Consider the following 26,713-nt stretch of genomic DNA (forward strand, 5'->3'; position numbering starts at 1 on the left):
ATCCGGGGGTCATGAGACTCCAGGGCCCGTACAAGACACCATCATCCCCGTGTTGCGAATTCACTGTTTGCAAGTAGTATGGGCTCAGCATGCAGTCACATCTTCACAGGAAGAGGAAGATCCACCGATGGACTGGACAGCACATTTTGGAGGACGACCACGGCGAGGACGACACTCACGCGCATCAAGCGGAACAAAACTTAACGGCACATGTTGACGAATGCGCGCGCCCAGGTGCTGAAGGGTTCTACCTACATACCGATCTTCACATTGTCGGCATTGGAAGAAATAGATAAGGTTGATGCGCGTGAGTGTCGTCCTCGCCGTGGTCGTCCTCCAAAATGTGCTGTCCAGTCCATCGGTGGATCTTCCTCTTCCTGTGAAGATGTGACTGCATGCCCGTCCTCCTCCGCGTGCGTACAGGGTCCAGCTGAGAACAGCGTGAAAGATGGTGAAAGACCGACACGTAAACCACCGAAATTGACAAAGGATCTGCCTGCGTCGGGAAGGGTTACGCGAAGCCAAGTAAAAATACGGACTGGTGAGGACGCACGTACAACGACAACGGAAGTGACAACAACAGTCAATATTCGAAAACGTGGTAGACCGCGAAAACGAACTTCTATATCGAACACCGGACAAGTTGGAGTAAGAAGATCAATAGAAATCCGTAATGGAGGAGACGTAGCTGAAAGGACACTGGGCATCGCGCACACAACGGCTAGTGTCAGAAAACGTGGAAGGCCGCGGAAAAGCAAAGAGACGGATAGTGGTGATGCCGCGAAGAGGCGAGATGACGGGACATTGGAGGAGACAACACCCAACGGAGCTAAGAATCGCACTTCGTCCATCAAGCAACATCTGTCAGCCCGTACCAATTGTCGTGAGTTGTACAGTGATAATGTGTTCTCAATATTGTCACGTGGTAGATGTGCGTTGCATCTGGCTGTGTTAGAAGCTTTGTATATCCGTAAGTTAGATCCTGAGCTTTGCGTACAGAAAGAAAATGTGTTGTCGCTACAATTGTTTGGTGTTACTCCTCGTCGAGGTGTTAACAATGTAACTTAATTTGCTCACTATGTTCTTGTCACTATTATTATTTCCTTCGAGTTTTGTGTCGTGCTGAACTTGATAATTTTCCACCTTGTCACGAGTGTTGTTATCTCATATCTTTACGCTATATAAGTTTTAGTCTTTCCAACTTGAGCCATTCCCTGTATAATCCTTGATGAGAAGGGACCGAAAACGTTCGGATACTTTGACAAGTGCCTTATTTTGACTGGATGTGTGTTTGCGTGGATACTTACGACCCAACACGTACCTTCGTTATTAAAATAATAATAATAATAATAATAATAATGGTGGCCTTGCAGTGCTCAATCCAGTTGGGGCTGCCCCGCAACAGCGGACAGCATCTCTGTCCATCACGAGCAGTCTCCAGCAACTTATCGCGGACCAGTCCTCCCTCTACAGCGTAGACCCAGCGGCCATTTGCGCCGCCAAAGCTGCTGCCAAGCAAGCCCAGTCTGTGACTACCAAGACCGTCCTGCAGACAGCTGGTCCAGAGGCCCTACCACCAATGCTTCTGGAGCACCTCCAGGCCAAGGGAACAGGTGCATGGCTGACCTGTCTTCCTGTTCGCGAGCATGGATACTCCCTCGACCGGCGGTCCTTCGTTGATGCCCTATGCATTCGGTATGGCCTCACCATCCACGATTCACCTACCGAGTGTCCATGCGGCCGGCCGTTCACCATCGACCACGCAATGATCTGCAAGTTGGGCGGCTATCCCATCCACCGGCACAACCATGTCCGCAACTACCTGGGCCAACTTCTCTCTCAAGTGTCTGAGGATGTGCAGCTGGAGCCACCGCTGCAACCTCTACCGACGGTCCGCACGTTTGACCATGGTCCTGCCCTGCTCACTGCGGACGACGCCAGACCGGACATCAAGGCCAGGGGGTTTTGGTCGGTACAGACTGATGCATTTTTTGATGTAAGGGTGTTCTATCCCAACGCACAGTCGTACTGATGTCGCCCGCTGGCTGAGGTGTTCCAATGGCACGAGCGTCAGAAGCAGTCGGCATACGGTGCCCGAATCCGGGAAGTTGAGCACGCGTCGTTCACCCCGATCGTCCTGTCTTCTGCTGGTGCCCTGGCGAAAGAGGCCACCCGGTTCCTGAAGCTGCTCGGAACGAAGCTCTCCACCAAGCTCTCGCAGCCTTATCCCCTCGTGATGGGAAAGCTGCGGACGGACCTGGCTTTCAGCCTTGTCCGCGACTCCGTCCTGATGGTTCGTGGGAGTCGCCGTGCATTCCGTGCACCTGGTCTGGCGGCGGATGTGGATGCTGTTTCTGTGGAGGCCCGCATTCCCGCCACTACGTGACGCTAAGTCCTCCTGGGGTAACCCAATGAGTTGGAAAACCAACCACAGAATTAGATATTGGGAATAGAGTCAGACACAACAACAACCGAAATCAGTACACCAAAAATCTGTCCTACAAAAAACAAAAGAACAAGAAAAACAAGAAAGACGAAGTACAAAGAATCCCCCCAAAAAAAAGAGGGGAGAACGGGATGAAAGAGGACCGGAGAGCGGCAATGTAGTTTCCATCATGAGTTTGATTCCATCGTGAGTTTGATTCCATCGTGAGTTTTGATTCTATTATAATAATGATGATAATAATAATCATGTTCCATGGATTTTCAATAAAGTTCTTTACATAATAATAATAATTAGAAAGGTTTGCTCCCCACACCGGAGCTCGCGCTATTCCGCCGATTTTACTTGACACTTGACTGACTCACGACTGCCATCCAGAGCACACGAGAAGCCCATCGAACCTTCGACTCGGCAAACCTGTAAGAAAGCACCACTCCCTGCTCAATACACAGTGTTTCGGGGAATTCACCCCTCATCAGTTGAGCTTGAGTAGGCTGAGGAAGATTGTGCCTGAAGAGCACCACTTATATAGTGCTGTCCAGGCACAAACATCACCAGGGATACAAACTTACAGAGACGCTCCGCTTCCAGCGCGACAAACACCTCGTGAACACCAGATAGCAGCGTGAGTCAGTGTCGCTCCTGGACGGTGACGGTGTCTCACCGTCCAGGAGCGACACTGACTCACGCTGCTATCTGGTGTTCACGAGGTGTTTGTCGCGCTGGAAGCGGAGCGTCTCTGTAAGTTTGTATCCCTGGTGATGTTTGTGCCTGGACAGCACTATATAAGTGGTGCTCTTCAGGCACAATCTTCCTCAGCCTACTCAAGCTCAACTGATGAGGGGTGAATTCCCCGAAACACTGTGTATTGAGCAGGGAGTGGTGCTTTCTTACAGGTTTGCCGAGTCGAAGGTTCGATGGGCTTCTCGTGTGCTCTGGATGGCAGTCGTGAGTCAGTCAAGTGTCAAGTAAAATCGGCGGAATAGCGCGAGCTCCGGTGTGGGGAGCAAACCTTTCTGACAAATCATCGCCGAAGTCGCAACCACTACTTAATAATAATAATAATTATTATTATTATTTCAAATGGTGAACGGTACTATTCGGCCAATAAAATGTAAAGAACTTTTCCTCTCCTCTCCTCCATGCGCTCTCACAGCCGACTCAATGCTACCCTCAGTAGCCATTACACACACCAACCAAGGACTGAAGGGTTGCAGGTAGATACTGAAATTCCTCCTGACAGCTGTTTCGCCTTCATAAGGCTCATCAGAGAAGGTGATATTGAATAGGATGATATTTGGTGGAGATGGTCAGATGGTCAGAGCGCATGGAGGAGAGGAGAGGAAAAGTTCTTTAAATAATAATAATAATAATAATTTGGAAAGGATTGGGAGAACTTCAAATTCAAAGGATCAGTCGGGGAAGTGAACTGCCTGGCTGTGTTGTGAGCTGCCTCTGGAGTGAAAATCTTGTCAGCGCCTTCTAGGTTCAGCCTGGTCCCATAGCTCAGTGGTTAGAGCATTGCTCATGATAAGCAGGGTCCCAGGTTCGAGTCCTGGTGGGTCTGGCGTTTTTTTCTCTTTTCAGGCAGTTCACTTCCCCGACTGATCCTCCGATCCTTTGAATAACAATAATAATAATAATAATAAAGACCAACAACCATGGCTGCAACAACAACACCAACTTCACATCCAACAACAACACTAGGTTCACATCCAACAACAACAACAACTAATCCACAAAACAAAGCAGCAAATGACAGACCACGGAGATCTACAGCAGATTACAACCGGACCTATGAATTCACGGTAAAAATACAAAAGAAACAATCGGAAAGGACGACGACTGACATGAAGGCAACGGCATTCACGGTTGGCGTGGGTGGTGAAGGTGAGACGCAGGACGATGCAAGTGAGGAGGAGAGTCGAACCGCTGTGGATGACGGAGCAGGTTCTGATTCGGACAGTGAGGGAGAAGGTGAGCTGAGTGAGGGTGAGAGTGAGTGTGAGGGTGTGCGCGTGAGTCGAGATTGTGTGCGTCCGTCTCGAGTCTTCAGTATACAATCATTTGGTTTCTAGTACTGACTGTTGTCGTACTTATTCTGATTCCTGTTTTTCTGTTTTGTGCCGTGCTCGTCATGGTTATCTTTTGCAGTTACAAGTTTTGGAAGCTGTTTGTCAGCGCATTCATAAGCCGAATTTGTGTGTCCAGAAAGATAGTGTTATTGCCCTAAAATTGTTCAAATAATGTTCTTTTGTGTAGTGTGGCAACGTTGTTGCCACTTGTGCCTAAATGTGTTTTGTCACCTTCTTGTTTATTATTGTTATTATTATCATTCGTTCTCATTTTTTTGTTTTTGTTGCTGATACACACTTGTCACGCTTAGTTCTTACTTGTATACCCCTTGTGTTCTGCACGCTTTTGTGAGAAATCGCACCTCGATATTCCAGTGCTGTCATTGTATCGTGTCACCCTACCTTGATTGCTATATTAGTTCCTTTGTTCTCATTTTGTTCTTTAGTACAACGGTGATTCCTGAAGAGTGTTGTACGAAAACTTGTTCGAATCATCTTTTTTTCCATTGCCCTTTTTCTTCTTACATGTATTTTCCTTACCCTTTAGATTGTTTCTTGCATCGTCTCCATCGCTTACATTGTTAATAAAGTAGTCCACATGTCGCTTCAGCTCGTCCTACTTATTGCCATATTAAAATAATAATAATAATAATTTAAAAATTCGATGAGGAGACAATAATTTTAATATGGCAATAAGCAGGACGAGCTGAAGCGACATGTGGACTACTTTATTAACAATGTAAGCGATGGAGACGATGCAAGAAACAATCTAAAGGGTAAGGAAAATACATGTAAGAAGAAAAAGGCAATGGAAAAAAAGATGATTCGAACAAGTTTTCGTACAACACTCTTCAGGAATCACCGTTGTACTAAAGAACAAAATGTGAACAAAGGAAATAATATAGCAATCAAGGTAGGGTGACACGATACAATGACAGCACTGGAATATCGAGGTGCGATTTCTCACAAAAGCGTGCAGAACACAAGGGTATACAAGTAAGAACTAAGCGTGACAAGTGTGTATCAGCAACAAAAACAAAAAAAGTGAGAAAATGACACATCAAAGTTCCGTACACTTGGTCCGGTCAAGACCTGTGATCGAACTGAAAAAGTAGAAAAGGATCTAGTAACTTATCTTAAGAAGCTAAAGAATGAAGAACAAATATCAAAACATGAATTCGATCGCATCAAACCGACTGGTACCCTTCGTCCTAGACTCTATGGCCTTCCTAAAATCCATAAACCTACATGCCCTGTTAGACCAATAGTATCCATGACCGCCTCCCCTCAATACTCTATCTCGAAATGGCTGTGCATCTACCTACAGCCTGTTCAAGATTACTATTGCAAACGCACTGTGAAGGATAGCTTCGACTTTGTTGCGAGGCTTCGTGATAGTCCGGTCCCTCTCAATGCACACATGTGTTCCTTCGATGTTGTAAGTCTCTTTACGAATGTTCCTATTGAGGAGACTGTTGACATCTGTATGGATGTATTGTACCGTAACGATGATGTTGATACTCCATGGGTATCGGAAGCGGCGTTTCGTCATTTGATGCTGTCAGTTACAACTGGTGTCGAATTTTCGTTCAATGATGTGATGTACAAGCAAGTGGATGGTGTGGCGATGGGATCTCCTCTTGGTCCCGTCCTCGCCAATATATTCGTTGGTTATTGTGAGTGCAAGATTGATGAGTCGCTTTGGCCCGCGTTCTACGTGCGTTTTGTTGACGATTCGTTCACGCATTTTGACAGTGTTGAGAGCAGTGAATTGTTTCTCGATGTGCTCAACAGCCTACATCCTTCCCTCCGCTTTACTTGTGAGCACGAGCAGTCTAGTAAGTTGTCATTTCTAGACGTGCTTGTAGAGAAGACTGGCTGTGAAATGTTGACTTCTGTGGATCGTAAGCCTACGTTCACTGGTCAGTACATTGCCTTCGATTCATATTGTTCGTCTCAATACAAGGTCAACTTAGTTCGTAACCTCGTGGACCGTGCGCAACGTATTTGTTCACCCAGTAAGCTGCAGGCCGAGCTCGATTTTCTTCGATCTGTTTTCTTGAAGAATGGCTATCCGGAATTCTTGTTGCGTAAGTTTCTGTCCATGGAGCAGAAACCGAAATCGGTGCTGATTGGTCCACCTCGCTGTCCCGTCTATCTATGTTTGCCATGGAAGGGGCAGGAATCGATCAAAGTGTGTCGCGAAGTCAAGTCTATCGTCCGTCGTACTTATTATGCAGTACATTTTGTGCCAGTCTTCACAACAATGCGTGCGTTCACGGTGCGGAAGGACGTCCTACCAACCCTCCACCTCAGTCATGTTATCTACAACTTCGAATGCCGACATTGTGCTAGTCGGTATGTTGGTAGGACTGTTCAGCACCTGAACGCACGTATCAAACAACACACTCCACTTCACATCCTTCCACCCAGTGCGCAATCTGAGAGGCCCAAACGCGGGAGGCCTAGGAAAAACCCATCACCTACACGGCAGGACAGTTCCCTGCCGCTGTCTGCCGCTCCCCCTCTGACATCTGTGTTGGACGGGCTTGAGCTTGGAGTCTTTGGAGGTGCGTGCGGAACCGCCATTGGTGCAGCCCTCGGGTGTGCCTAAGTCTGTGCCTCTGGGTGCTTTGCATGGGGCTGTGCCTCGAGTGGTGACAGCACCTCTGCCTCCCCCTGACCCTCCTCCTTCGAGGTATGTGTTGGTGGAGAGCACCCGCGGCGGTCGATTTGTCCCACCGGAACTAGAGCTGGATTCAACAAAAAGACCAACAACCATGGCTGCAACAACAACACCAGCTTCACATCCAACAACAACACCAGGTTCACATCCAACAACAACAACAACTAATCCACAAAACAAAGCAGCAAATGACAGACCACGGAGATCTACAGCAGATTATAACCGGACCTATGAATTCATATCACGGTAAAAATACAAAGGAAACAATCGGAAAGGACGACGACTGACATGAAGGCAACGGCATTCACGGTTGGCGTGGGTGGTGAAGGTGAGACGCAGGACGATGCAAGTGAGGAGGAGAGTCGAACCGCTGTGGATGACGGAGCAGGTTCTGATTCGGACAGTGAGGGAGAAGGTGAGCTGAGTGAGGGTGAGAGTGAGTGTGAGGGTGTGCGCGTGAGTCGAGATTGTGTGCGTCCGTCTCGTAATAAGTCTTCAGTATACAATCATTTGGTTTCTAGTACTGACTGTTGTCGTACTTATTCTGATTCCTGTTTTTCTGTTTTGTGCCGTGCTCGTCATGGTTATCTTTTGCAGTTACAAGTTTTGGAAGCTGTTTGTCAGCGCATTCATAAGCCGAATTTGTGTGTCCAGAAAGATAGTGTTATTACCCTAAAATTGTTCAAATAATGTTCTTTAGTGTAGTGTGGCAACGTTGTTGCCACTTGTGCCTAAATGTGTTTTGTCACCTTCTTGTTTATTATTGTTATTATTATCATTCGTTCTCACTTTTTTTGTTTTTGTTGCTGATACACACTTGTCACGCTTAGTTCTTACTTGTATACCCTTGTGTTCTGCACGCTTTTGTGAGAAATCGCACCTCGATATTCCAGTGCTGTCATTGTATCGTGTCACCCTACCTTGATTGCTATATTATTTCCTTTGTTCTCATTTTGTTCTTTAGTACAACGGTGATTCCTGAAGAGTGTTGTACGAAAACTTGTTCGAATCATCTTTTTTTTCATTGCCTTTTTCTTCTTACATGTATTTTCCTTACCCTTTAGATTGTTTCTTGCATCGTCTCCATCGCTTACATTGTTAATAAAGTAGTCCACATGTCGCTTCAGCTCGTCCTACTTATTGCCATAATAATAATAATAATAATAATAATATTAACTGGTTTGAGGGAAAGAGACAAACGGGAAAGTTCTGAAGAAAAAATTGACTGTCACCACCAGGACTCGAACCAGGGACCCTCGCTTGTAGCCAGCGATGCTCTAACCACTGAGCTATGGTGTAGTCGTCATCCCAGCAGAGACTGTTCAACATTTTCTTCAGACTTCGTAAATAATAATAATAATAATAATAATAATAATTTAACCCCCCCCCCCCCCTCGGGGACGGTTCAGCTTTTTGGAGCTCTGGTAGCCATCCGCCTCTGAGCGCGCTACCCGCTCCAATTCCTTTGAGTTTACCCTCATCCCTTTACTAGTAGCCGTTTCATCATTTTTGTGAAGTAGGTCTCAGCAAAGAGAAGGTCTAGTCTTGTTTTTTTAGTGAACTGGTGTATGCCACCTCGCAGGAAATGGTCTGGTTCCGACAACCGTATTGCCTTGGAGTGCCATTTTCTGGCTGTATGGCCACAGAAGGTGGGTCACCGGAAGCGTCAACTTGGCCTATGGATACAGCGTCGACCGGATGATATTATCTCGGAGCAGAACTAGGCTGGTCAAATTTCGCTAATTATCAAAAAATACCTTACATCGGTGGAGCAGGAGGAGATAGCCCGTCAGTTGGTGCAGCGTGGCGAGTTGCCTGTTGAGTTCATGACGCGCTTTGGCTGTGTGGTCCAGTTGCCTGCTACGACTAGTCAAGGTCCTGAATCTGTCAGTGCGTCTTCCACCGGCGCTGTTTCCCTGGATTCGGCTGCTGGGTTACCTGATGGTCCTGGCACCTGTTTCACTGACACTGACAGCGAACCGCCAGCCTCTCTTGCACGTGATCATGTAGAATATTCCGCCTGCACCGATTCCGTTGACTCTGGTCCCAGTGTACCATGGTGTACTAGTAGTACTACTACTAAGCGATGGCCTTGACACGTGCGCCGGTGTTCCACCGAGCTTACTCCGTGTGTTTGCTGCTGGGCCTCTGCCTTCATGTACTGAGTACTCCAGCACTGCGGGTGATGATGCATCATGTATTGAATCTGTCTATGCACACTCTGTGGGTAGTCCAGAGGCCTGCGTGCGTCCACAGGCTGTTTATGGCCTGGCAGGGCCTCAGCCACCTGTGGAGGGCGACTTTGCTCCCAGTGGATCAACGCCTACTGTGGATGGACCGGCTGTTGGAGTGCCTGAAACAGAGCAAAGTCACTGCACAAGGGAGACGCCTTGTTCGCCTTGTAGTAATTCCAACCCTGATAAGCTTGGAGGCATTCTAACCAATCTCAGTGAATCTGGTATTCTGGGCCCTGGTGGTTTGAGTATGGATCTGGAGTGGTCAATCAGGCACCTCTGCATCAATCGCAAAATAACCACACCTGGTGACGTTGCCAGACCTCTGAGCGGTGTTTTAGTTGGAGTACAGAGCTTGCAGTTGACAGGTCGGCCAAGACTCATTGTCCCCAGAAAGGTCCCTAGCCGTGCACTTTCCAGCAATGTTGCCTTGGTCAACGGTGGCATGAGACTGTTCCTGTTGGGTTTACCCCTGCCTCTGTCTTTGGAACTCGCCAATCAGCTCACCTATGCAGCGGCGGTGCTGGTCTTGGTGGTGTCTGGTGTTGCACCTTGCCGTTTGAGTGGTGGTGATCATGGGAGGGAGACTGCGCCAGCCTGGTTGTTGCGGATACAACGCAAAATTGAGAATGTGAGGAAAGACGTGTCGCGCCTCACAAGTTTCATCCAAGCTGGAAACCCAAGATTGTTCACCAGATATCCTGTCAAGAGCAGTGATGAGGCCGCGGCTCTACTCGAAAGCAAGAAAATGGAGCTGCTGGCGCTTTCCGCCAGAATCAGACGGTATAAGGATAACATCAAGAGAAAACAACAGAATCAGGTATTCAGAGAGAACGAGCGCCAGTTCTACCGCTCTCTGGGGACACAGGAGGCTGACTGCAGTGACCAGACTCGGCCTGGTATGGGGGCGTTGCATGATTTTTGGTCAGGCATCTGGTCCGAGCCATTTGCGGTGAGCAGACATGGATGGATTGAACGGGAGGCTCTTGCCTATCAAGATGTCCAGCCACAAGAGGATGCATTCATAACGCCGGAGTTGTTCCAACTGGCAGTTGGAAGGATGCCTCACTGGCGTGCTGCTGGGCCTGACAACATCAGACCATTCTGGTTGAAGAAGTTTAGTGCACTGCATCCTGCCTTGCTTCGCATATTCCAGCGGCTGTTGGATTCGGAAGTCGTGCCACCGCCCTGGTTCTCCCTTGGTGCAACCGTACTCCTACCGAAGAAAGGTGATCTGTCGAAACCCCAGAACTGGAGACCTATAACCTGCCTGCCTTCTATGTATAAACTTTTCACATCTGTAGTATCGGAGCTTATGTGGTCTCACATCACCGCTAACAGTCTGCTGGCCCCGGAACAGGTCGGATGTGCACGTGGCCGAGGAGGATGCACAGATCAGTTGTTGATCAACAACATGATTATTGAAGATGCCAAATGCCACCAGCGCTCCCTCAGTATGGCATGGCTAGACTTCCGAAAGGCCTTCGATAGCCTTTCCCAAGAGTGGATCTGGGAAATTGCTACCATCTACAAGTTCGATCCTAGGATCATCCGCACACTCCAAACGCTGTCGGAGCAATGGAGCACACAACTGTGCCTTAGCAGCGGTGTCAGCGAGCCAATATCCATCCGACGGGGTATCTTCCAGGGTGATTCTCTGTCTCCCCTGCTGTTCTGCATCGGTCTCAACCCAATCTCAAACGAATTAGCAAGAAGCGGCATAGGATATCGTTGTGGACCCACGCGTGATTCCCTGTTTTATGTTGTCGCATCTATGGTACATGGATGACGTCAAGCTATTTGCCGCTAGCAGTACTGGACTGGACTCCTTGATCAACATTGTGGAGTGCGTTGGTGGGGCGGTTGGCATGCAACTATCTCCCACTAAGTGCTCGAAGATTGTCTGCCCGGCCGCTAAGCCAACCCAGGATGCAGAGCCTTCGTCAACCTTGCTAACAGAGTCGATCATTCATCCTCTGCAAGATGGCACGGCGTACCTCTACCTTGGCCTGCGGGAATTCCTGGGAATCGAGGCTGGTGAAGTTAAACAATCTGCCATCGCTGAGTTCCGTCGCCGTCTTCGCTTGATCACGGATGCTTCACTATGTGCACCAAACCTCATCAGAGCAATCAACACCTACGTTCTGCCAGTGGTGTCCTATGGCCTTGGCACAGTCGTTCCTTGGACCGCGGATGAGCTCCGCTCGCTGGACAGGACAGTGAGGAAGGCTCTGACTGCTAGCAGGGCCCACCACCCACGTGCCTCAATCCGTCGCCTATATCTACCGCGGAGTGAGGGAGGTCGTGGCCTAGTATGCATCGTAGATCTCCACGACCGTACTTGCATCCGGCTCGCTCAGTACCTGAAGGATCGGGAAGATGTCCCTGCCCTGGCCGCTGTTCTCCAGCACCATGAATCACGTCCCTTTAGAAAATCAATACCAAAGCTGGCAAATACTGTCCTGCAGCGCCTTCGCCTGACGAGCCTGGACACCGCTAACAAAGAGACTGTTAAACAGGCCCTCAATGACAACCGCCGCCGTGAACTTCGAGCGATGCCTCTTCATGGTCGCTATTGGGCGCGTGTTGATGGCATCCTGGACATGCAGCTCTCGTTTTCCTGTTTCAGATCCCAGACAATGCGTCCTGAAACGGAAGGCTTTCTCATTGCTTGCCAGGATCAGGTGATTGCCACGAGAAACAATATGCGCCATATCCACAAGAGGCATGATGTCGTGGACCTCTGTCGTGTATGTGGTGCACCCGGAGAAAATATGGACCACATCATCGCCTGCTGTCCAGCCCTGGCACGGACTGCATACATTGCCCGGCATAACTTTGTGGTCCAGGCCCTGCATCGTGCGCTGTGTAAGCAGCATGGATTACCCAGCAGTAAGCAGCTGGTACAGGTCACAAGTTCTGCCAGTTGCAAGCTTATGTGGGAGATTTCCATTCCCACAGACCGAGTAATAAAAGCGAACAGACCAGACCTGGTGCTGGTTCTGGATGATCGGGCACTGCTCTTGGACGTCAGTGTCCCATTGGACCACAGGGTCAATGAGAAGGTGCAGGAGAAGATCAGCAAATACCTGCCCTTGGCAGCAGAGCTGAGGAGGATCTGGAACAAAAAGATAACTATTGTTCCAGTTATCATTGGTGCTCTGGGTGGTGTGTCAGGAACGAGCCGCAGCCACATCTTAAGCCTTGGGCTCCACGCGTCCGTGATCCAGCGGCTGCAGCAATGTGCTATTCTGGGCACCCTGAGAATTGTGCGGTCGGTGACTGGTCATGGATGGGAGAGTGGCATGGTCGGAACGGTCGGTTGACCTTATGTTAGCCTGCCCGTAATGTCTCGATGTGTCTCAGTCTGTGTGTTTTATGATTGTGGTGCATCATGTGCTGTGTGACGAGCCGAGAGGCGTGAATTTCTGCCATATGCCCCCAGTCATGTATTTTCTTTCTCTGCATATGCCGTTTTATCTCGTCTGAGTTTGTCTTGCTTGGAGTGTCCCATGTGCAGCATGCTTGGTGTTTACTACTTGAGTAGTTCTGTTATACATGACTGCGATTTTATGTGAGTATCGAAGTTGGTATAGTTGAATTTTTCTCTCATGAAGTTTATCAAAATTTTCTTCAGGATTTTCTTTTATCTTCATTGATTGGTGCTTCACCCTTGGGTCATATGGATCCCGGTGCTGTGCTTCATGCCTCCTTTCAAGCTTTCTTTTTCTGCTTTGGGAGTGAATAAAGTCGTCATAATAATAATAATTTCCCGTTTGTCTCTTTCCCTCAAACTAGTGAAGATGTTATGACTTGGGGCTCCCCGCGTGCTAGAGTGTACGTGAAGTGTGTGGGTACAGTGAGGGCTGCGTCCCACCCGCCTGTGTGGATTCACAGGAAGTGTGAGCTACGAAGTCTGAAGAAAATGTTGAACAGTCTCTGCTGGGATGGCGACTACACCATAGCTCAGTGGTTAGAGCATCGCTAGCTACAAGCGAGGGTCCCTGGTTCGAGTCCTGGTGGTGACAGTCAATTTTTTCTTCAGACTTTTCCCGTTTGTCTCTTTCCCTCAAACTAGTGAAAATAATAATAATAATAATAATAATAATAATGTGATATGGAAGAAATGATGAACAAAAAATTGTACTTCGAACTAGTTTTCGCACAACACTCCTCAGGAAGCTACGTTGTACTAATGAAAAACAATCCAGAAAGATACTAATAAAGAGAAATGGAGTGAGAAGAAACAACACCTATGAAAATGATAATCCTAGCACTAACGTAATAACAGGAAAAACTGCGAAAGCACTTAACGAACTTGTAAGGACTACTAGTATACTGTGACACAAGATATGACACCATGGCCAACCAGAGCCACACAGACAGAACAAGCTGCTACTAAAACAATTTCAAACGAATAATGCTGTCCTTCTGGACACACAGATTAGGCTTATGAATACGTTGACAAACAGCTTCTAACACACTCAACTGCAACTTATAACCATGACGAGCACGGTACAAAACAGAAAAAGAAGAATCAGAATAAACCTTGCAGCCATCAGGACGAGAAGCAAGATGCTTATACACTGATGACTTCCTACTAGAAAACACACGCTCGCACCCACTCTTACTCACACAATCATTCTCGCTCTCACACTCACCGGAATCACTGGACTCACTGGTCGAATCCTCCTCAACGACGTCCTGCCTCGGAGCAATCAGGTCCCGTCAGTAGTAAGTGCGGGGCAGGTTCTGGCACACTTTTTGACCTTTGACCTTTGGGCCAAATAAGGCACACTGTGTCGGTCGTGCTTGGTCTGGCCCCGGGACTCCCCCAGGGTTTGACCTTTGACCTTTGGGTTAAATAAGGCACACTGTATCGGGCGCGTTTGGTCTGGCCCCGGGACTCCCCCAGGGTTTGACCTTTGACCCTGTCATGCCATAAATGTCATCATGTTCTTTTCCGTGGCGAACGTGCACTTGTGCACGTTCGGTGCATTCGCACTGGGGAGTAGTAAAATACGTACTACTCCCTGATTTGAACATCGTAGATGTGCAGTGACATATTGCGCATGCGCGCATAAGTACGCGGAGCGTGCGACCTTCAGTGGCCCTGCGGAAAAGACGCAGTGCAACACAAGGTGTACTAGTACACGTGTTATTATACTAATGTGATAGCCGACCTCATATACGCTGTACGGGGAGATTTTTCCTCAGTATGTTGTAGGCGGTGCTGGAGGTGTCGTGACGATGGCGGAGCCAAGTGCAAAACGATCTAGGCAGCCCAGATTGCCCACCTCGAGTGCCGTGCGTGGTTTTTTGAAAAAGTTTTCTTTGCCAGGTTCCGGAACTGATCCTCTCGTCTTTTTCAGCAGCCATCATGACGAGCTCAGACAGGTTCTGCTCGAGGAGCTTCAGTCTCACCCGTTCAAGGTGGTTTTAGTTTTGAGGGTGGAGATGACACGAGAGTCGGCCACGGGTAGTACGTCTGCCGTCCCGTTTTTTAGAAGTAGACCGGCTCGGATCCTCAGCGAAGGGGACATTGATAGTGCAGTCAAGACGATGGTGGCGAGGATCACTGGTCTTATTGATAAGTGGGTGCAGAACGGATCCGACTGGACCGTTTCTCGAGTGAGACAGCTGGATGTGTCCACAGCAAAATACACTCCTCTTCGAGGTGAGTTTCTGTTCATCCGGCAGTGTTTGTTCCAAGCCTGTCGAATTTCTTGTGGAAAGTTGTAGATGTATTGTTTTGTACCAGATGTACAGTTTTTCGTGATTGACGAGAGGGTGTAGTTGTGATGTGGTGTTACTCTGAGCAAAGCCTTCGTTGTATTTTTGTGGTGTTCTGTAGGTGGTGCAGCTGATATCCCGCCCAAATTAGAAAAAAAGAAGGCCATCATTAACGTAAAGAACAACGATGACAGATGTTTGATGTGGGCGTTGTTGTCAGCGCTGCACCCCGTCGACTACAACCCACAGCGTGTATCCAAGTACACCCAGTACGTTGAGGAGCTGCGGTTCGACGGTGTGATGTTCCCTGCAACTCTCAGTGATGTACCCAAAGTGGAGTTACAGAATGGTCTTGCAATCAATGTGTTTGGCTACGAGGGGAATCTGTACCCACTCTATCTCAGCGAGCGACAGGAGACTCCCATCAACCTCCTTCTTCATGACAACCACTTCACATGGATAAAAAACTTCAGTCGTGCATGCGAGAATAAGAACAGACACGCAACACACTACTGCTTGCGATGCCTCTCCGCACACAAAACAGCAGACTCCCTGCAGCATCACAGCGAGAGATGTCAGGTGATGAAGCCCGTGCCAGTAGTCATGCCCACAGCAAAGGACAGCATCCTCAAATATACAAATTTGAAGCACAGGATGGTGGCTCCATATATCATTTACGCTGATACGGAGGCCATCATTGAGCCGATGGAGGAACAGCATGGCAGCAGCACTGTACGCACAGCACGTCATGTACCATGCAGCATCAGGTATGTTTTGTTGTTGGTGTTGTTTTTGACTAATGTTTGCTGTACTCATACCTGCACAGTGCTTGCTGTTATTCCTTCTTGTCTTGTTCTCCCCTAATTGTGTTCGTGTTGTAGTATGTGCATTTTGTGTGATTCCATTTTTTCAAAATCACTTATTCTTACTTTCCTTCTTCTTTTATGCTCTTGTAGATATGCTGCCATCCGATCCAACGGTGAAGTCCGTGGCGAGTTTGACGACTGCAGTGAGAATGCCATTCACAACTTTTTCGACAGTCTCAAAGAGTTGGAAGGCAGTATCCAGGAGGATTTGGCGGATATCAAGCCAATTCAGATGACGGCAGAACTGGAGCTTGAGTTTCAGAACGCAGTCAACTGCTGGATATGTGATGAAGTACTTGGAGAAGATCGTGTTCGTGATCATGATCATCTCACTGGTAAGTATTATAATTTTTTGTTTATTCTTGTTGTTCATGTGCTTTGCAGTTGTGTGTAGATATGCGTATGTGTATAGTGCATTTTCATGTCTTTGTAGCTGTTTGCATCTGTGTTTTATCATGGTGTATTGAATTGTATTGTCTGTGGTATCACCTTCACTGTAGATGTTTACTATGTTTGTGTATTCCCCTCTTTCTGAATATCTGCACAGGCAACTACCGTGGTGCTGCACACTACCAGTGTAATATTCAGCTGAGTATCTACCCAGATCGCCAGATCATTCCGGTTGTGTTTCACAACCTGAAAGGGTACGATGCTCACCACCTCATCGCCCACATTGGTATGACCGAGGTTGAAGAGGTGGAGTACGAGGACTCTAACCAGCGTAAGCGGATTAAGAAGGTTGGTGAGATCAGTGTCATCGCCAACAACATGGAGAAATATATTTCATTCAAGTGGCGTCAGTACCGCTTCATCGACTCCATGGCCTTCTTGAACTCCTCTCTGGACTCGTTGGTGAGCAACACCCCGGAAGATGCCTTCAAGCTTACTCGTACAATGGCCCATCATGACCTTCTCCGGCGTAAGGGTGTCTACCCCTACGAGTACATGGACTCCTTTGCTCGGTTTGATGAGACACAGCTGCCACCTAAATCAGCATTTGAGTCTAGTTTGACTGGAGAAGGTATCAGTGATGCCGACTATGCCCATGCTCAGAACGTATGGCAGGTAAGCAGCTTGTGCCTTCTGTATTGACCCTCGGAATTTCCCTGATGCCATGCTTTTTGCATCATTGTGCTCTACTTATGACTTTTGAATGCTGTTGTGATGTGCTCTACTCATTTTTTTGTACTCATTGCTCTCTATCTGTGGATATGTGGATGCTTGTGTGTATGGATGTGTGCATGCGTGCGTGCGTTGCTGTTTTTTGTTTTGTTTTGCAGACATTTGAGTGCAGTACAATGGAGGCCTATCATGACCTCTATTTGCAAACAGATGTCTATCTTCTAGCAGATGTCTTTGAGCATTTCCGCAAGACGGCATACAAGACGTATGGGTTGGATCCAGCTCATTACCTTACTCTCCCAGGTATGTTCATCAGTCTTTGTTGTTGTCCAATGTATTCTCTCCTTTAGATGGTGTTCTCTGTTAGTATTCTTGTGCTTTCTTGTCGGTGTATTTTTATACTTTTTGCATGGTGTATTGACTTTCGTGTTTGTGTTCTGGTGTGTTGCATGGTGTTATGTAGGATATGCATGGGATGCTCTACTACGGTTCACCCAGATTGAACTGCAGCTGCTCACGGATGTAGACATGCATCTGTTTGTCGAAGCCGGTCTACGTGGGGGCATCTCAATGGCGTCGCAGCGGTACGGCAAGGCCAACAACCCAACGATGGATCAGTACAATCCTGCCGAGCCCACATCATACCTGCTATACCTTGATGCCAACAACCTGTATGGCTGGGCTATGTGCCAGAGTATGCCGACATCTGAGTTTGCCTGGTGTGACAAGAACCTGTCCGAGATACTGGCACACCCTGTAGATTCGAGCACTGGGTTCATTGTGGAGTGTGATCTTGAGGTACCCTCTTCGCTGCACCACTACTTCAATGATTATCCACTCGCACCGGAAGTGATGAGAGCATTCTCAGATAAGCTATCACCATACCAACAAGCACTTGTGGAGGAGCTCAAAGTGTCAGCCGTAGATGGAGTCAAGTTGACACCCAGTCTCCTACCCAAGTCCAAGTATGTGTTACACTACCGTACACTGCAGCTGTATTCGCGTCTGGGCATGGTGGTGACCGCTGTTCACAAGGTGTTGGGATTTCAGCAGAGTGCCTGGATGGCTCCCTACATCAATCTGAACACTGCACTTCGCACGAGGGCTACAACCGACTTTGAGAAGAGCTTTTACAAGGTAAATGCAACCGTTGTGTGCAGTCTTGTATGTTGTTGTCGGTTGTTGGGTGTTGTTGCATGTATGGTGCAAGTGTGACGTGGAGTATGCTAATTGAAAATATGCTGATGTGAAGGAATGGCATGATATGATTCTCATGTGTCATGTTTGCCTGTTTGTGTGCTGCAGCTGATGAACAACTCAGTCTTTGGCAAGACGATGGAGAACGTTCGTAATCGAACACGCATCGATCTCTTGCGGGAAGAAAGTGAGGAGCAGGTACTGAGGGCAGTGAGCAAGCCTACATATGTGCGGCACGACATTTTCCCGAACGGGCTTGTCGGAATAGAAAAGCAGCACACTGAGATCAAGCTCAACAAGCCGGTCTATGTGGGTATGTCGATACTAGACCTGTCAAAGTTGCACATGTACTCCTTCTACTACGATGTGCTGAAGGAGCAGTACGGTAGCAGAATCCGGCTGTTGTACACCGACACCGACTCTGTTATTGTGCACATAACCACCGGTGATGTTTATGCAGAGATGGATCTGTCTCTGTATGACACCAGCAACTTTCCCACTGACCATCCTCAGTACACTTCTGCCAATAAGAAAGTGGTTGGCAAATTCAAAGATGAGCTTGGTGGGAAATCCATGGTGGAGTTTGTAGGTCTAAGATCGAAGATGTACTCCTACATCGGGCAGGAATCGGCCAAACGGGCCAAGGGTGTGCGGAAGGCAGTCCTGGCAAATACCATCACCCACAAGGACTATGTAGATGCACTGCTCAGTCATCGTGTGTCTGCCAGGCCTATGATGGGTCTCCGATCACATTGCCACACAGTGTATGAGGAGGTAACCACCAAGGTGGCATTGTCTCCATTCGACTGCAAGCGGTATATACTGGATGATGGCATGGCCACACTTGCATATGGTCACAAGGACATTTAATGGGCAGAACCCCACATTGAACATGTTTCATCATTTTCATGCAAAACTTCCCGCCATTCTTCTGTCTAATATTCCTCCTTTCTTGACATGTGGAGCTGGCTCCAACACTCCACATTTGTGTTAAATATTTCAGGCTTGTGCCTCAATTATATTGCAGGATATAGTGCATTGTGCGGTATAATAATCTTCATCGCATCATAAAATATTACCCTACATACTTTGGTTTGCAGTGTGTGCGCAGCATAGTCCATATATCATCAAATTGATCAAGTTCAGTATCTGCGGGCATATATTTCCCCAGCTTGAGAAAATGCTTATATACTTGCGTAAATTTATGCTCACAATGATGACATAAAAATGAGATTAAAGTCCATATGATGGCCAGTATGAATGTAGTTATGATGCTTGTTCTTTCGGCTGGTGAGGTTTGAGTGGATTTCTCTGCCAACACATTGCTGGCTCCGAACAGCACTGGTGCAAGCAGGAGTAGTTGTTGAGTAAGTTTAACTTTATTCAAACGCCCCTTCACTTTCTGATAGGTTCCGCTGTTGCTCGCAGTTGATGGCTCGGCTGATGGGGTGTCATTGCTTGAGGAGTCCATCTTGATCTTACTGTACCGGGAATTTTTCCTCACATCCATTCAACCATTAGTATGAGCAAAATTATGGCCAAAAAGGCTGAACGGGGATGAGTCCATACTGAGCGATTTGACCAGTTGAAGTCGTGTGTAAGGGTGTTTTCAAAACTTTGCCAACCTCCTTTTTCCGCCAACCAGGGCGAAACATTGGTGGTCATGTAATCTAAGTGCCAGGTCATGACATGATGTACATAGTGCAATCCCAGTTCCCTTGAATTCTCCATACAGATGTTCGCTAACTCGCTGCTGAATAAGTACAGGGCCACAATTTTAACATGGCTGATACCGTTTTTAAATAGTTCTTTTGCAAATGTAAGAAATTGCGTACGACCCGTTCTGGAGTTGAAACACAGTTGCTGCATCAGCACCTGAAATCTCGATCCACTGCGCCTGACTAAGCGACACACTCGTACCAAAACTCTAGAAAGCCGAGATGGTTTCGACTCCGGCGACGATACACATTGTGGTAGGTCTACATGACCTTGTTCTGCCAGTCGATCAGCAATAACAGCAGAAAGCAGATTTCTTGCAGTAGTCTGCATTGTGCACTGCATCATCGTTTCCCTCTACTACTATCCTTGGAAATATACCTCATTTCTTTCTGCGATACCCATTGGTTGAACTTTTCGGGGTATCCCTTCCACTTGACCAGCAAACTACCCTTACGTCTTTTCAACACCTGATCGATTCGAAATGTAGCTTGCGCAGTCTTCATGAGCTGCTGTTTGTAGAAGCTTCCTGTGATGGGTTCATCGGCAAGGTCTTTCACTTTGTAGGTGACCGGATAAGTGGGGAGAACCTTACGAATCACAAATACCTCTTCGGTCCAGTTGGGTGTGTATCCCTTCGCAAACATTCTTTTTTCCACTGTAATGCGAACTTTATCTCCGACTTGAAAGACAGGCTCATCCGCAATGGGCTCATACAGTTGCTCAATCGGTTTCCCTAGGGAGGCTTCCATGGGGGTCATCCCAATTGTACGGTGTTTACTATTGTTGTAGTTGTCGACAAGTTTTTGCAGCACATCGATGTAGACGTTGGTCGAGCGAGCGGTGAAGTGCTTCCACATACGAGATTTTAGCGTTCTGTTGAAACGTTCAACGACGACGGCTTTTCCTTCATTCTCTGTACTGTACATGTGAATGTCGTTTTTCTTCAACCACTCCTTGAACGTTTTGTTATAAAATTCCGAGCCATGGTCCACCCATAGTAGCTTAGGTTTCCGATTGGTTGTGACGGTTTTAAAGGCTGAGACAACACTATCCCCGGTTTTGCTCTTAAGTGGCACACTCCAAGCATACTTCGTGTATATGTCTATAACATTGAGAATATATCTAATTCCTTCGTTATATTCGCTAAAGGGCTGCATTTCTACGAGATCAGCACTCCATACATCGTCCTTGCCGTAAACGTCCACTTTTCTGCGTGGGAAATGTACTCGCTTAGGTTTATGTAGCTCATCGGCAAGATCATCTTGCCAATCCCCACCAACCATGACTTGATCGTTGTGAAGGGTATCGTGAGAGAACGTACAGGAGAGGAATTCCAATACTCCGTCTATACCAGTCTTTGAGAAGACTTTCGCTACCAAGATGGCATAACGTCCGCAGACCGCTGTGCTTCTATCTTGAATGACTTGCGTATTGGTGTACAGGTTGCAGCCGGAATAAACATTAAGAAAACATTGTTTTAGTTCCGGTTCTTTATAGTCTTCGGCCATCTGCATCAATGCACGCCCGAAGCTGTCAAATATCAGAACATTATCGCCTTCCCTACACACCGTCAGCCAATGGTGTCCCCCTTCGGGTTTGTCCAATATCGGGAGTATGTTGTCCGTGTTACACACACAAAACTCGCCATGGTTTAAGGCAGGCAGGAGATCATAGCTAGTCACACCTCGGAACCCGCGAATGTGTTTCAGCGCAGACTCGATGTCCACGTTGCTCAGCTCCACATCCATACCTAGTATACCAGGGATTTTCCTTTCAGAATAGCAAGTGTTCGGTAATATGGACTCCTTGTATTGCTAGCCACTTGCCGATTCTTGAAGACACTTTTGATAAAGGTGGCATCATCAGCCATGTACTCTTTGAGACCTAACATAAATTGTTCTGCGTTGATAAGTTTTGCTTCTTTGGTTCGAGTGTAGGCGTTGATCATATCTCCTATACCGGAATATTTGTCTGCGGATCCTGGTATGGCTAGAAGCTGAGTTCTTATTGCAGCCAATTTCACATTACTCCTCGAGTGGTTTGGAAGCGCATTAAGGTTGGCTGCTGCTGCAATCTGCTGGAATGGATAACGCGACAGGTGAAACTGATTGATTTGGTTGACCAGAGTAGCATAGTCTTTGAGGATTTGAAATTCGAGGGTATCTCTAGTGTTTTCCATTCTACCTCTGAGCCCCTGCTCATCCTCCTGATAGACTTGGTGTAGTTGCGGCCTTGCACTGAAGTGGCTGCTTTGCAGAAAGGCTTCCGGTATCTTATGGTCTACTAGGAGTTTACCAAATGTATTTATCACTATTCTATCAAACTTTGGCTCCATGGCGGTTTGCAGTGGGATACTAGCGGCAGAGATGTTTCGCCTCATTCTAGCCTCTGCTATGGACCCTCTTGCCATTCCAGAACTCTGATCATAATCGAGGAGATTCGATGCAACAGCATTAGTAACCGAGGATGGGTTTATCAGATCCGGATTGTTCTTAAATGTTCTATCATACATAGCCTTTACTCGAGGGTTTGATTTCACTTGGGAGATAGGAAATGGGCGATCTTCTTCGGGGATATAGGCCAGTGCTTCTCTCACTTGCCCGGAAAATTTCTTATAATCTCCACCTCGTACTGGAGGAGTACCTTGAACCTCCCACACGGTGTCACCTTTACTCAGGATATCCTGGGGGTTTTGTAATATCATCTTCATGGTCTCGTCTCTCTTCTCTGGTGGTATTGGGTGAGTACGGCCGTTGCACTCGATGCAGATAGGTTGGAAGTGCACCCGTATTCGCTCCATTTCTGTACAACGGGCTTAATCAATCTCATCCACTCCTACCCCCCGTGCTTCACAGCCAGCAATCCACTCAAAACTATCAACTTCGGATTCGATTTGGACAATTAGTTTTACTCTAGGGAATGTGACCTCCCAGGTGTCTCCAATCTTAGTGACGGTAACCGCATCCCACTCACTGTGGGTGGGTATAATGCGAACACTGACACCATCCATACTTACTATAGGCAGAAAATATTTTATTCAAACACAACCTTCGATGTTATAGAATCACAGTGAGTATAAAACTCATTGCGTGATGCATCGACCGCTAGAAAGGGTCTCCAACAAGCTTCTAATAGTTTTTCATAGAGTTTATAGACAAGATTAGCTTTCAAACAGGATCCGCCAAATAAAGTATGAAGATAGCGTTTGATGTTGGATTTATCTGTAAAGCGAAAAAGATAGAGGAAGTTGGTATTTATCTTCATATCTTTGATGTTATCAAAGCTTTGAGAGAGAAAGAACACATTAAGTTCATAATGATGGCTATACATGGTGAAAAACTTGTAAAGACATTCCCTCTGACTGCCATGCTTCAGTCCCATGACACGTATATCATCTATAATGACAAAGGACTTGGGCTGAATGTCCGTCTCTTCGATACACTCAGGCATTGCACTGTAATGTTTCAACTCCGTGCCTTCCTGCCTGTATTGCTCCGGTGAAGTATTGGAGATGACGTAAAGTCGTTCCGGCTTTACCTCTCGAAGTATTTCCTTGAGGTAATGGGATTTCCCCATGCTGCTCTGACCCAGAAATAGCACATTTTGTCCCCATGTTTGGAGGGAGGGGAGAATCTCAGAGTACTTGGGTTGAGATCGTAGAGACAGACCTGCTACGCGGAGTAAAGAGGCAGACCCTCCTTTCAGAGACAGCAGTGATGAAAAGTCCATACTTACTATAACGAGAAAAAATTAAATGTTAAAGCTCTGAGGTATAAACGAAGGGTTATGGGTATTTTCTATGCGAGTTCGGATACGGTCAGTAATGGTTTCTGGAGGGTTTGAGGATCGTCGTCTTCTACCTCTCTTCTTAGCTCCTGACTTGATGCCGGACTGTACTCTCGACTTTGCATGTTCAAACAGCTGCCTTCCCAGACCTTCAACCTCCCTCTTCAAACCGTCTCCTTTGCGCTTCCTTGCACGTTGCCCCCTGGAGAATTTGTTAGTGGGTGGTAGCTTCGATCGTCTTTTCTGAGATCGTCTCTTGCTTGCTCGAGTACTGCTTTTTCTACTATTTCCCTTTCGACCCCGGCCAAATACCTTGTCCACCAGATTGTCACCGACGGACGCTAGCGCCCCCATAGCTAAGGGTGCACCAACGGTTTTCAATATGGGTAGGGCTTTAGCCACGAGTCCCGGTGGAATGCTCAGTCCGCCTCGCTGCATCATGGGTTCACGGCCGGCTACCATCTGACGTCTGATGGACTCGCCGTCTTGACCTCGACCCAAGAGCATGGGAAGAAGCGACATGCCTAACATCGCCCCCATCCCAAGCCCACCCCTCTGGGTGAGCTTTTGGCCTTGTTCGGGGTCTTGCATTCTTTTTCGAAGCTCCTCAGCCTGTGCACCTCCAAAGATGTTTTTGATGAAGCCCCAGATACCAGACCCGTATTGTCTTTCCAAAGTCTGTAGATCACCTCCCCACGCTCGGGGTGTGGTTTCCAAATCTCCTCCCTGCATTGTTACTATAACGTGGAAATATTTACACAGTCTCCCACTTGATGCCTTCTTCCTTGCTCATGGTATACATATACTGGTCGAGACATAATAAATTGACCTTGATCGATGTGCTTGCGTGACTGGGTACATTGATCGGGGCGTTGGCCACATTGGCGAATTGATAATCGAGTGACATGTTACCCCTGACCTTTTCATTGTCCAGCATCCTGTCTAGATTGAGGTTGATTGGTATCATAAAGTAATGGTTACAGTAATCCGAGGCTGTGATAGGTATTTCAGCCCCATAGGTCTTTCCAAAGAACTCTTGAACCAAGTTGTATCCACGTAAATAGCTCGACTTGTTATAGTCATAATAGTGCTTGGCATCACTGTTTTCGGAACACTCCCATCTGAACTTCAGCGGACTGTCGAACACAGATTCATCGTTAATGGTTACTCTGAGTTGGGAAAGATTCGCATGTACCATGGCCAGGCGATTGCTGAAATTACTGGCAGCGCCGCCACCCAAGACAGCATCTTCTCCGAGTTTCAGATCAGAAAAGAACAGGATCATCCTCCTAGGAATATCTGAATTGTGGAGTAGCTCCAGAGTACCTGCATCGTCTGTCAAACTCTTCTGTACAAGCCGAGGGCACCAGGTATGGAAATATAGTTCTTTAGGCAGACGCACTTGATCTACGTATGCCTTATCCATTCTATAGGTAGGGTAAACAAAGTCCAGCTGCAGCAGATCAATGTTGACAGGCCCAACACCTGTTAGACTGTTTCCTCCTCCGCCTCTATCCGAGACAATCATATATCTAGAGAGCTGGGTTTGCGGTAAATCAAACCGTATTTTGATTTGTGTTCCTGGAGGCAACCACGCATCATCCACATTGAAGAAGGGAAGGAATGGTCTCATTTTGAACTGGAAATGCCCTGATGTCACACGGGCAACGTTTTCCAGAACAGTATTACTGAAGTTCTCCTCATTCGACAGGTGGACAGTGGGCCGTCTTTTCAGTGTCGTACCATCGAAATCATCTTCGCCATCTGTGTTTGTTGCAAACGCATAGGCGTGCGAGCGTTTTACACCATACCGATAATTCCCTAGAGGTATATCTTTAACACACTTCTGGGGGTCGAGTTTCTGAAGTCCGTACAGATCAGAATCGGAATATTGGAGTTTAGCCACGTCACTCTCCATAAGGCTAAGAATGTGTTGCACACTCTGCATATCTTGCACCTTGCTTGATTGCGTCACCTCCGTGCCATTTAGTTCCACGCGGATATTCTTGAACCATGAAAATGCAGGGGAGGTGGTACACACCCAGTGTGGATATGATCTGGCTCCATTAGCCCGACTATCACTAACTTCATACCGGAGTTTGACGATAAAGTAACTTTCACTCAAGGCAATGAAATTTGGTGATGATATATCTAATTCGCTGTTCAGAGAGGGTGGTGAACCATTTCGAGAATACAGTCTTACAAAGTTTCTCCCCTCTAGGAGTGATATCTTCTTTTCGGTTCGCTCTAGGATGCTATTCTGCACCACTTTAGTTTTCGACAGCAGCCCCTTAAAGGGGTCTGGGATCTGAGTGGCCACGACGTGCTGCGCCATTCTTACTTGTACGTGGAAAAATTTACTCGATTCTCAGATCCAATAACGCCGGGTACCCCGTGGTGATAAACTCTCCAGTGTTGTACTTCAGCCAAAATGATATTTCCGTAACGCTTGAGTGCGGAAGTAGAGCGCGTTTGTCTCTCTCTCCAAATATGTAATTGTTGATACCGTTGTGAGTTTGAATGGGGAACGTCTTCAAAATCCTCGAGTCCTGATTGTCTTCATATTCCACGGCCTGGGCGATCAGGTCTGTATACAACAACACAAACCTTCTCCCTCTAGTCAGATCAACTGCATACGGTGATGTGAAAAGACCAGGTTGTATGGTCACGGATTCTGCAATCGATCCCAAGCCCAGAACGACACTGGGGGAGTCGGGTTTCAGGATAATTTTTTTCCCGACAGGTACGCTGATGCTCGCTCGGCTTGTATAGCGGGAATAGGAAAACACAATATCTGGGTGATTTGCACTTTTCAGTGCCTCGTTAATGACTGTAATGAGATCTGCAATATC

At 47.3% G+C, this 26,713-nt stretch overlaps 1 protein-coding gene across 1 annotated transcript; it reads left to right on the plus strand.

Annotated features, from left to right (window-relative positions):
- Window positions 1-14,192: 14,192 nt before the first annotated feature.
- On the plus strand, window positions 14,193-19,621 carry LOC135809456 (uncharacterized). Its single transcript, XM_065322809.1, has 7 exons — window positions 14,193-15,115; window positions 15,293-15,938; window positions 16,128-16,372; window positions 16,585-17,102; window positions 17,318-17,462; window positions 17,623-18,296; window positions 18,465-19,621. Exons 1-7 carry the CDS (start codon window positions 14,689-14,691, stop codon window positions 19,224-19,226), a joined length of 3,417 nt encoding a protein of 1,138 aa, XP_065178881.1. The 5' UTR covers window positions 14,193-14,688; the 3' UTR covers window positions 19,227-19,621.
- The last annotated feature ends 7,092 nt before the right edge of the window (window positions 19,622-26,713 follow it).

The sequence above is a fragment of the Sycon ciliatum genome, chromosome 2, assembly GCF_964019385.1.
Source record: "Sycon ciliatum chromosome 2, ocSycCili1.1, whole genome shotgun sequence".
In the NCBI taxonomy this organism is placed as follows: Eukaryota; Metazoa; Porifera; class Calcarea; order Leucosolenida; family Sycettidae; genus Sycon; species Sycon ciliatum.

Bases quoted from the DNA above. Each gene is read 5' to 3' on its own strand.
- LOC135809456 (XM_065322809.1), top strand. From the start codon at position 14,689: ATGGCGGAGCCAAGTGCAAAACGATCTAGGCAGCCCAGATTGCCCACC. The intron at 15,939-16,127 runs GTATGTTTTGTT...ATGCTCTTGTAG, and splicing joins CATGTACCATGCAGCATCAG to ATATGCTGCCATCCGATCCA. The intron at 17,103-17,317 runs GTAAGCAGCTTG...TTTGTTTTGCAG, and splicing joins ATGCTCAGAACGTATGGCAG to ACATTTGAGTGCAGTACAAT.